At 45.1% G+C, this 12,341-nt stretch overlaps 1 protein-coding gene across 1 annotated transcript in view; it reads right to left on the reverse strand.

Annotated features, from left to right (window-relative positions):
• VWF (von Willebrand factor) overlaps positions 1 to 12,341 on the reverse strand; it is a 131,562-nt gene that overhangs the window by 23,920 nt on the left and 95,301 nt on the right. Inside the window, exons 35-41 of the mRNA XM_019754370.3 lie at positions 12,059 to 12,279; positions 10,662 to 10,854; positions 10,125 to 10,466; positions 8,177 to 8,376; positions 2,785 to 2,887; positions 2,289 to 2,363; positions 861 to 965 (exon numbers count right to left, since the gene is read on the reverse strand). Of these exons, the coding sequence (XP_019609929.3) occupies positions 861 to 965; positions 2,289 to 2,363; positions 2,785 to 2,887; positions 8,177 to 8,376; positions 10,125 to 10,466; positions 10,662 to 10,854; positions 12,059 to 12,279 (1,239 nt within the window). The remainder of the gene's footprint in view (positions 1 to 860; positions 966 to 2,288; positions 2,364 to 2,784; positions 2,888 to 8,176; positions 8,377 to 10,124; positions 10,467 to 10,661; positions 10,855 to 12,058; positions 12,280 to 12,341) is intronic.

Consider the following 12,341-nt stretch of genomic DNA (forward strand, 5'->3'; position numbering starts at 1 on the left):
AGGCGTATGGCCCTTCCAGGTATTGATTCTCAGAGACAGCAGATGTAGAATCTCTAAGACACAATAGGCTTGGCACACCAGGAGCTGGTAAGCATTTCTATATATTGGTAACTTATTTGATCCTATCCCCACCTCAGTATCTAGAACAATACCCTTCAATTTTATGTCCACCAATAAGTTTGAAGGAAAGAATGACAGCAATCAGTCAAATCCACAATCTCATTTTATACATGCCAAATCCCACCCTGCGTCCTTTGCCTATTCACAACCTCTTTCAAATACTCAGTATTGTCCTCCGACCCTCGAGGTCTTACATGCAGGAACTCAAGTGAGATTCTAAATCAACAGGACAAGAATTCCACTTGACTTAAAACGGGTATTCTCAGGAGGTAAGACCGAATTCAGTTTCTTGACATGTCTTACTTTAATCCAACCCTATGTTTAAATTATATGCGTAGTATTTAGCAATTAAATATATAAACATACAGAAGGGGGGGAACCTATAAATTTGGGAATAAGATCCAATGATGAGGACAAAACAAGGGAACATTCCCTCCCCCTCAGTGTTGTGTGGGAGGATGGGAGCACATAAAGGTTACATCTGAAGCTTTCTTCATCTCAGACCCAACCGCCTCGTAATGTAGCCCAAGAGGGAAGCACCTGTAGCTGTGCCCACAGCTGGTGCACCTTCAACAGCATGCAGCTGGGGGGATTCTTAGAGGATGTAATCAAGGTATGGCCTTAACTGCTCCGTTCCAGACATACCCCAACCCCAGATTTAGCTAACCAGAACACAGGACACCTTCCCTGGCCAAGAAAGAATGGCGGCACCACCCCCTCCTCATCCACAGAGGCTTTACCACAGGTGAAGTTGGGTCTGCACTCGCCGGGATTGGTCAGGGTCGGCTGCAGGCCGCTTTCACAGCGAGGCACCGGGGGCAGGTCACAGCTCACCAGGTCACACACTGAGGGCCAGGAAAGTGAGACGTCCACTCAGAGTTCAGCAAAGTCACTTTTGAATTACCTGTGAGTGGCACCCTACATTCCTAGGCATGCAGACGTCTACTGTTTTTGGTAGATGGTAATGATGGGATAGAAGTAAGGAGACAGATAGAGGTAGAGGGGACAGGTAGGTACATGATAGATGATAGATGATAGATAGATAGATAGATAGATAGATAGATAGATAGATAGATAGATAGATAATAAATAGATGATAGGTAATAAGAATGGATGGATAGATGAATGATAGAGAGATGATAGATAGATAATAGATGGATCCAGGGCATATGATAAGCCCATATTGATTACTCTTATCATCTGCTAGGACAGATCACAGCCAAGTCACTTGAACCCTCTAGACCTCAGTTTCATCTTCTGCAAGGTGGGAACTCTGCCTGCTAGAATCTGTCTAAGGATGTCATGAAATAATGAAGGCAACATCCCTGGCACAATGTAGAAGCTTAATAATGTCTATAAAATGAGAGGCTTGAACTAAAGGATCCCTCCAAGTCTCTCTACTAACATTCTCAGGCCTGTTTTACACAAGCTGTTCTCAAATCAGATCTTCGTCCCCACAGAACTTCTCTTTATCCCTGATCAATTTCATGAGCATAAATAAATTTCTTAGATTTCTTTTTTTATATATAGATTCTTAGACTATCGCTTGATCTATTTGCTCTCCCTCAAAGATCTGCATCACTGCAAATTTTACAAGCATGGTTTATGTCTTCAGCCACACAATTAATAAACACATTGGACAGGATGGGGACAAGGCATCCATCTGAGGTTTCCTGTCATGGTAAGCATAATTCCATCAGCTCTGGATTCATTTCATTATTCCATTATTCAGCCCATTACTCACTATGCAGTTTGCAAGCCTATGATGAGACCCTTTGACAAATAACTTGCTGAAATCAAGGTGCCCTGTGCACGGCCTTCTCTATATCTATACAGTATCCTCAGAAAGGAAAAGGAAAATGGGTTACTTTGGCATACCTTTCTCTTCAGTAAACCTCTGTGCACCGCCCCCCTTCTCCCCACCAGTCACTACCCCATTCCTTTTTAAGGATTTCAAACCTGACACTTAATGATTCACTGCAGCATTTCTTCTAGGAAGCAATCCTATTTTCCAGAGGTTGCTCTTTCCATTTTTTGGAAAATCCAGTCAGCCCTTACCCACTTCCTTTCACACAGCCTGCACCTGAGACCACATACCCCTTGCAGCACCCATCACATCGTTCACCTGGGGCTGGGCCCTGGAGAAATGCCCAAGGTGGGATACATACCACACTCGTACTCCGGGCAGCACTGGTCTGCATTCTGGTGGAGACGGGCCACTTCACACAGGCCACATTTGGGAGCTGGAGGAGAAGGATGCCACAGATGTTAGAGAAATAAGGAACGGTACCGCCTGGAGCAGGATTTAAAATGATGCAGACGCTCATCCACTGAAACCAGCACAGGCCCTGTGTGGGAGGCCATGAGGCATGGGGCCGTGGGACCGCTGAGGAATGAGTCTCCTCAGGGTGTCCTGTGAGCCCTGGAATGTGCCCTCCAGGAGACTCTAAGTCTGAGGGCCACGCAGGACAGGAAGACAGGATTAGCCTATGACAGCGGCTACTCCAGGAGCAGCACGGCGACCCCAGCCCAGAAAGAGAGAGAAGGGTGGGCTGGCCCAGGAAACACAGGCGAGGCCAAGGAAATCCACCTTCAGATCTGGAGGCTACAGGGCCTCCAGGGAGCTCTTCTTACTGCAGGAGCGCCAGGGGAGGAGGGGCTCACCTCTGGCCGTGGGGCAGGGATGTGACGTGCAGTTGACCTTCCGCCCCGCGAGGCATGTGCAGATCTGGCAGGGCTGGTGGTCCGGGACCCAGGTTTCTAAGAACTGAGGGAAAAGGAGGTTCAGGTGGGCAGTCCAGGACACGGGGGCACAAAGCCCTGAAATACACGAAAGTCAGTTCCCCCACTTCTGGCTGGACCTCCCCTGAGCCCCATCTCTGTCAGGGCCGCACAGGTGAATAGACTCAAGTTGAAAGGCAGTGTCAGGTTCTGAGAAAGAAAGTGCTGGAGGAGGATCAGAGGCCCCCGGAAAGATAGCCCGTCCTGCTTTGTAAACTCAGGGGAACGACAAACTACAGATTTTAGAAAACATGGGAGCTTTCATTACAGCCTTCACGGATGGTGACGCTAAACCAACCAAAGCAAGAAAATGAGAATTCCTGTATCACACCATTAACCATTTCCCAAACCAAAGGAGAAGTTGGGATGTAGCGTGGGAAACGATTCCATTTATTTCTGGAATCGACTTAAGACAATGGGCAGGAAAAGTTGAGGGGATGACAGCCAACTCTGAGAATCGTCACTTTGTGAGCCCTGGAAGTGATTTCAGAAACCCAAGTACAATGTTTCAGATGGGGGCTCGCCCAGTTGGTAAAACAACTTTCTCAGAGGTGCACGCAGCCCTGCTGCATAAGTCAGGGAGACCTGAACTCTAGTGTGGGCGTCACTCCGCCGTGCCTCAGTTTCCTCACCTGTGAAGTGAGGGCACTCAAGCCGGCCTCCCGGGGCTGTTGTGAGGAGTGGGAGACCATGACTAGCACACGTGGAGACTGCAGCGCCAGGACTAGGTCTCCCTCTGGACCCAGCCAAGTTGAATTCCAAGTTAAAATTAAATGCAAGTTAAACTGCCCCTGAATAAAACATTCTTATTCAGTAGCTCAAAGGCCTCTACAAAGTTCCCAGGTCAAGAAAGTCTCACTTATTCCACCTGCTTCCATGGTCAGCAATCAGCCCTCTGAGAAGGAAGATCAGAGATCTCTGAGTAAAGCACCCTTCCCCCACGCTGCCCCTCCTGCTTCAGGACTAAACCCTCTGACCCTCCCCTGACACCTCCCACTCACTCAGTAAATAACAGCCAACATGTGAAGAGCATCTGCTGTGTGCTGCTGTTTTAAGGGCTTTATATAAATTAGTCATTTAATCCTCACTGCAACCCCCTGGTGACAACAGTTTTAGTAGTATCCCCCCTTATCCAACGAGAAAACTGAAGCTCTTGCTTAAGGTCCCACCGTCACAGCGGCAAAGCTAGGATTCGAACCCCAAACCCATCCTTTTAACACTGTATTTAGCTGCCTCCCGGTAACAATTAGCATTCAATATGTTCCAAGATATTTTTCTAAGGACTTTACATTTATTCACTTTCTATTTCTTAGAATAACCCCATCAGGTAAGTCCTCTTATTATCTACCTGTACAAGTGATGATATTGAGGCCCAGAGAAGAGACGTGTCCACGTGGCACATCCAGGATTTGAACCTGGCATTCTGCCCCCAGATACCATGTGCTCTCTGTGCTACACCTGCCTCATGTCGTTAGTCACAGTGGGTCACAGTGCTGGGGCTGTGGGAGTGACAGGCACTGAATACACACTGTCACAGCCCTTGAATGGCTGACAGTCAAGTTGAGGAAATAAGATTCCGTGAAAAGTTGAATGAAATAAATAAATTGTGATACATCCACACCATGGAATACTACTCAGCCATAAAAACAAACCATCAAAACATACAACACATACGGAGGGATGGATGGATGGATCTCAAAAGCATTATGCTGAGTGAAAGAAGCCAGGCCAAAAAGGAGTGTATACTACATGATTCTATTTATATAAAATTCCATATAATGTATACGAATCTATAATGACAGAAAGCAGACCAGTGGTTGCCTGGGTATGGGATATGGGGACGGGGCGGGGGGGGTATTAAAAAGGGACATACGGAAATTTTTGAGGGTGATGGGAATATTCATTGTCCTCATAGCGGTGGTGGTTTTACAGGAGTATGCATATGTCAAAATTCATCAAACTGTACACTTTAAATAGGTGCTGCTTATTATATGTACACTATACCTCCATAAAACTGTTTTTTAAAATGAAAAAATAAAAGGGCCACAGGAGGATGAAGAAAGTTCGCCAGGGCTAGGGTGCTGAGAGAGCCCTCCTGAAGGTGCGCCCGTGAAGGGCAGGAAGGGCCTGGGCTCATGGGACAGGAGAAGGAATTCCAGGTGGTGAACAGAGGAAGGAGTGTCCCTGTGGGCAAGGGGACAATGGTAGAGGCCTTCCCTGTCTTCTTGGGGAGGTTGTGCTTAACTTGGGAGGTGGGGTGCAGCCCTGAGCTTTGTAAGCAGGACCCTGCCTCCGAGAGAAGAGTGTTAAATAAGGGCCCACAGGGAGAAGGCAGCAAGATGGAGAAGGGAGGGACCAGGAACAGGAAACCAGAAGATAGGCTGCAGGAGCTGTTATTCCAGCGTTCCTCCAAGGGGCTGGGAAGACCCAGGGAGGGGCCCAGGGTACTGGCCTCAGAGGAGGTAGGATCAGCGAGACTGGCAGGGTTGGGGAGACGTCTCACATTTCCTCAGGCCTCTGCCCTGCCTCTTTCCTGCTCTTTTACACTGATGGTGACGCCAAGAAAATGGCAAATTTGGGGGAGGAGGGCCGGGGGGGCTATATTTAGACTTTCAAAAGGCAAAAGTGATGCCCAAAACATATTAAAACTATGATTCTCATCTGAAAGGAGAGGGTCATAGTTTTCATATGTTTTGGGCTTTTTTTTTCTCTTTTTAAAGAGACTTTTAAAAGAGTGTCTTTTTTGTAGACTTTCAGATATCTAAATTTAAGAATAAATAATACAACTTTCCAATTATCCTGAGTGGGTAACACCACAATAGATGACAAAACAAGTGCTAAACCTTCTCCTCCAGGGATTTCCATTTTCCCAGGAAGCTTTAATGAGGCCCACGCTAGGCAGGGGACAGAAGCTAAGACCCCTGAAAAAGCCGTTTTTAGCTAAGGCTAAGCTTCTGAAAGCACCAGTGGTCTGCTCTACAGGGGCCTAACATGCCGGGTTATGCAGCAAGTAGGCCAGCAGATGGCGCCCCTGCATCAGCACAGGCTAATTCCAGGCCGCCCTGTCACCCACTAGGTAGCAGGACCAGGGTGTGACTATTCCTCAGACAGGAGAACAGGTTTAAGAGCTGGCTCGTATTAAAGATTAAATCAAGATGACAAAAGAGCTGCCTATAGAGAACATGGTAGTCAGAGCCCAAAGCCCAAGGTCGGAGAAGGGACATATGCAAGGCATCGTGCTCCACAGCTGAGGATTTGAGGGAAGATGCAAATGAAACATATAAGCACTGAGCCAGTTCCAGAATATCAGAGACCAGAGAAGAAAGGGAGGCTCCAGGCACTAGGCTTCTGGGTGAGGGAGACAGCTCTTGCTGAGCTGAGCAGTGCTTGCCCGGCACAGCACCCCTCTACCCGCCAACACTGAGAGACGGACAGCCAGTACACAGCTCTGGATCCCTTCTGAGCCGGCTACAAAGGCTCACATCATTAGCGTGCACTTAGTAAAATAAACAAGAGCTATGGAAACTGGTAAATATTTTGCCCTTCCAAAGTTACCACAAGAGATTTATACCCTGCTTTATTTCCCTGAAGAAAAGCTTTTTAGGCTTTATTTTTCAGTTTAAAAAAAAAAATCATTTAATGGAAATATTCTTTATATTAGATTTTTATTCTTACTCTGGCTTGAAAGCAAAATCTGCAGTTGCAGGTGGCTGGAATGAGATATTTGTTTTCATCCATCTAAAACAACTAAAATAACTAAAACTGGCTGTGTTTCCTCCATGGTTTTTGATTAACTAATTTTATGTGACTTAATATTAAAATGTATTTATAAGACTGTTTCTATGTCAAAAATATAGCTCTATTTGGAAGCATTTTTATATGACTCGAATGCATATTCCAATGTGTGGAACTGAAGATGAGGGAACAGTGAAAGGGGAAATAGACTCAGACAGACAGGAGGAATGAAGGAAAGACGGATAGAGACACTAAGATAAAATTCACAAGTTTCCTGCTTTCGACACCCTGCAGGCAGCTGACACTCATGGAGCCAAAACACTTTGCAAACTTGAGCTGACTCATCACAGAACTCCAAGGAAGAGGGTAGAGGCCATATCTGCCTTCCTCTGAGAGTATCTTACCACTACCAGCAAACTGAAACTACTACTGGGTGCTAGCACCACCTATAAATGGTACACATCGCTGGAGCCCAGCGGGAGTCCAGGAGCTGTGCAAATCAGGGAGAAGAGTGTGGGGTTTTGTCCAGTCATTTGGGTAACACTGTGGTACAGGCAGCTGCTTCATATGACTGCCATCTTAGAACAAAATGGGAGAGGCTCCTTTCAAAATGTGCTCAATAACTCCTACAGGTATAAAAGAATTGATGACTTCCAAGCAAATTAGCCCAAAAAAGACCTAGCAAAAGTGCAATTTCATATAACAGAAAGAGCAAACTCTTTGCAGTCAGACATAGCTTCCAATTCTGAGTCCAGCTCCCAACTCCATCACTTACAAACTGCCCGTGGGCAAGGTCCTAAGCTCGCTAAGCCTTAGTTTTCTCATAGAGGTTTTGTGATTATTTATGAGATGATGCAAGATATCCAGTGTGTTCTGTGGAATCCTAGCCCAAGGGCATGCTGTGTGAGCACATGCACACATGCATGCACACATACTCGCTCATCCATCACAGGTACAAGTTCCACCGTCAAATACGAAGCAAAAACCCTCTTAAATATTGGTAACACACATTAGTACATTAAAACCTCTAAAGAGTACTGCAATAAAGAAACGTGTTTAACTAGTGTTCTTTAAACACTCTTGACCACAGGTAACTTAATATCTTGTAAACACAACTCTGAAAAAAGTTGAGATAATGAAATACAATACTCAGTACAATGCACAGTACATAATATATGTGTATCTTAATAGTGGTAGACATCACCATATGAAATATTATTTTCCCATCCCCTCCTGGATGCCTATAGTAGTCTACTTACATGAATATAATGATAAAAGTAGTAGTGGTAGTAATGTATTGTGAACAGTGTTATTAACAGTTTGGTATTTGATCACATAGCAATACATGACATACTCAGGATTTGAACCAAGATCTGACTCCAAAGCCACGGTGTCATACTGCTTCCCTATCCTTCAATGACCCTCTTATGAGTTGACCCCTGCTGCCAAAGTCAGAAGGGGCTAATCCCTGGTGAACACTTCATCCTACCGACCCCAGAGAGAAGCAGCCTCATGGGAGCTAAGAGGCCTGGGCTCCTACCTGGTGCTGGACTCCATCCTCACCAACACACTGGGTACAGGCCTCTGCAGGGACACAGCTACCTTCCAGCATGACTTGGTGTGGGGGGCAGAAGCAGCCTTCGGAGGGATGGTCTCCACAGGAGCTCGAGTTGCCCTCGCAGTGCCGGGGGCAGTCGTGTTCACAGTGGTTGTACACCAGGGATGGCGGGCACGACATAGCTGCAGATGGAGAAGGTGGTCACTCTAGATGGCTCATACCAACCGGAGGGAAACAGAAGCACAGCTAATTCAAGGTGGCTAATAATCTGACAAATTTGCTAGGGTAGAGATGGCTAGTTTCTACCAATTGTCATTCTCCCCATCTTCCAAAGAAACGGACCTTTAAGCTGGGCATATGATCACCCAGGATAAAAACTACATTTCCCAGTCCCCTTACAACTAAATGTAGTCATGTGACAAAGTTCTGACCAATGAACTGCAAGAGGAAGTATAGAATCCTACAGCAGCCTCCAGGAACCTTTTTAAAAAGACAACTTTTCCATCTTTCCCCCACGTTGCTTCTTGGAAGCTGGATATGACAACTAGAGGTCTATCTTAAATCATGAGGAACAACACACCCAAGTGAGGCCAGATCAAAAAGCTAGAATCCAGTTTAAGGCCCCAAAACAGCTAAAACCACTTCCTTCTGATAGGCTGTGTGACAGAATTTTATTTCTCTGTTATTTGCAGCCAAATTTAATCCTAACTGATGATATAAACCTGTGTGCCCTTAGGAAGTTTTGTGGTTCTTTCTTTTGAATACATGTACATCTAATGCTTAAAAAGTCCTCTTAAAATGAAATAAGGAATCCACAGCTATGAAGAGTTGCCTTGGGAGAGAAGCTACAAGGTGATTCACTTCTCCCACTCTGGCCCTGCTCAACCCCTTCCTCGTGTTATGATGGTACCAAAACAGGTGGCAGAGAAGGTCTCTAAGGATTTAGAGCACCAAGGGTTTTCCTATATATTCACGATAAATAGCCAGGAGGTAGACAAAGGAATTCATAAGCAGAGAAGGTGCTCTCAGTAACTCTGAAACTAAAATTTGCCCCTTGATCTGTAGGCAGATTGAAAGGAGGCAGTATGGTCCACATCCACTCAGAAAACCAGAGCTCAAAAGAAACTAGGCGTTGTCTAGTTCAACTATCTCATTCTAAGATGCAGAAATTGAGATCCAGAAAGACTAAGAGAATAGGCCATCACCAGCTGAGCTGGGACTAGGATGCCCAAGTCCTCTAGGCCCAGGTTAGAGCTCCTGAGGGCTCTATGATGACAAACTCTGAGACTCCAAGATTCTTGTCCATATTGATTTCCCCAAAGAAAGGGTAAGGGATTAGAGTTGATAATTGAGAATGTTGAAGTTGAGCGTGTTTTACACTCCAGCGCCCTCTGAAGGCAGGAGGTATATCTGATTCATTTTGCTATCCTCTACATGTCAAAAGAGAAATAAATGCCACGTGAAGATACCCACACTAGCAATCCTGTGGTATTTGAAAGTAAGCAGCTTCTTGGTATTCAAATGACACAATTCCACTCACAGTTCAAAATCCTGCTTAAGCATGACCTACTCTGGAAGGCTTTGCTAAAGCTTGGTAGAATTTCAAATTCAATGTGACTGGGTATTCTGTACTTTGCTGATACCCGTATATATATAATACATTAAAGTCATATTTTTCTGAATACTAGAAATACTAATAGAAATGATCATGCTTTCCTTTACGCAGAAATTCTACATTCAAATTGCTTATACATCTACCATCTTATTTGATCCTAACTGGAATCCTAGGTAATAAGAAATGCAGGATTTTGGTCTTTGTTATCCAGAGATAACAAAGATAACTTCTCTGGTCTTTGAGTCCCAGAGAAGTTGAGCAAGCCCAAAATTAGTTGGTATTCACAATTTTTAGGGGTACTTAATGGACACTCACCACAGAAATCATCTGTCCTCCAGTCAACACAGATCCCATTGGTCCGACAGAGGTGAGCATAAGAGGCAATCACATCACACACTTGCTCCTGGTGGCAACTGTCCTGCTGGCAGATGGCATGAAATGTGGATGGAGCAAGGACCTTGTGGCACTCAGCAAACAGTGCTGAGAGGAGGACCTGGCAGTGGGAGCCGCTGGAGACAGGACACTGCTCCTCAGGAATGGTCTGGCATGTCTTCCCCGGCTGGTGCACAGTCCATTCTTGGATGAGCGTTTTCCAGTCTGTGGTGACCGTGCCATCCCTCAGCATGAAGTCATTGGCTCCATTCTCATCACAGATCCCTGGAGAAACCAGGAAAGCTAGGTTACTAGCTGTGGGCGCCAACACATTGATGCCAGAAACCTGGTCATTCTCCATCCCCACCAGCATCTGAATCTTGCTACAAGACCCACAAACATAAGTATCCAAGAATCCTGAGAGCAGAGCAATGAAGGTTTGTAAATATAAAAGGGGGAGAATCGAGAAGATGTTCTTACCACAGAGACCATACATCTTTGAAGCAAAGGTCTTGGGGCTAAGCTGCAGCTGGAACTCGTTGATTTGTGGAGTAAATGTGAAGATGTGGCCAAGATGATTGAATCTGATCTCATACATTATGGCACCGTAGATGTTGATTTCCATGTCCCCACCCATGTAAGGGACAGAGACCAGTCTCCCATTCACCCCCACCTGCCCAAAGAATAAAATGACTCATCAGTCATCACAGCAATAAGCAATCCTTGAATTTCACTCTTAGCTCCTTCCTGAAGTTACTGACAGTCCCCAACATACACCACGCTCAACTCCAGTGTTACCCACAAACCCTTATATTCATCAGCAGCTCTTCTAAGGTAAAGGAGCTTTGCAGAGCTTGGCAGAAGAACACACTGCAATATTGTACAGAGAGTCATACACCTGGAACTTGAAAGCCTAGGGGTTAAAATGCACTTGGAACCTTGAGTCTCTGTGCACACCACAGAGGAGGATGACTCTTTCAGGATAGGCTAGGAAAGCTGCCATTTGCCAGCTCATCAGATGAGTGTCTCTAGAAACATCTAACAGGACATTTCTAAGTCTTTTACTTTCTTTATTGTTTTCTTTTTCTTCTTCTTCTTCTTCTTTTTTTTTTTGTTTTTGTTTTGTTATGTCAATAGACGCTCTTTGGAGGCCCCACCACACATCATATCAAACATATTAAGATGTACTCACATCTCACAATAAATATAATTTTTTACTGCAAATATTTCAGAAGGCTTTTTCTCCTTTTAATTTTAAAAGTTTTGGCTCTGAGTTACTTAATATATAACTAGCTATGGTGTTCAGCAATTACTGTGCATATTCAAGAATTCTTGCAAAATGAGATCTAATCTATAAGCTGTTTTCACATAATGAAATATTTATGATTTCTAAACAAACAGGTAAAGGAGTTGGCATAATATAACCTTTTGTAAACATTTAATCAAACATTTATTTAAATCAGTTTTGCAGTTTTCTTTTCGAATTTTGGAGCCATACATCATGTTTAGGCCCTAAATAGTATTTCCAAAGGCCCTAAATCAGGCACAAAATATTTTCCTTTGGAAAGCTCACAGGCTCCAGGCACAGGACTCATAATGCCTGCTGGGTAAACAGTACTGGCGTCAACCCCAATTTTCTACCAGTGCCAGAAACTAGCACTAAATTCACAATTTAATGCTACATAAGATTGGTCCCAAATCTGGGCCCAGAACAACGTGAAATCACACGAAAACAAGGGAGATGGCAATAAGCCCCTCCTAAGACAGCTGAGTCCCTAACAGGAGCACCAGCTAAAACCAATTGCCACCAGGTCCACGTGGCTTCCCCAAGTTTCTGCTGCTGCCTTGCCAGGGGACCCACAGAAAGCAGCTCTCACCTCCATGTCACTGTGGAGCTCAACAGAAAGGCCGTTATGCTTCACCTCGATGGACTTCATGCAGGCCTGCCTAGTCCCAGGGCTGCAGGCACCATTATGGAGAATCACTTCCAGATCCTGCTCCTTGTTTTGAAATAGAACATATGAACAGCTGCCAGTCAGGTTGAAATTCTGCCCATCGAAGGTCACGATGTGCCGTGTAGAGCTGCCCGTGCACACACCTGGACAGGGGAGAACAAAGGAGGGATGTGACATATGCAAACTCCCAGACATGCAAAGAGGC

Source organism: Rhinolophus sinicus, chromosome 1 (genome assembly GCF_057876585.1).
Source record: "Rhinolophus sinicus isolate RSI-liver-muscle chromosome 1, RSI-T2T, whole genome shotgun sequence".
Lineage (NCBI taxonomy): Eukaryota > Metazoa > Chordata > Mammalia > Chiroptera > Rhinolophidae > Rhinolophus > Rhinolophus sinicus.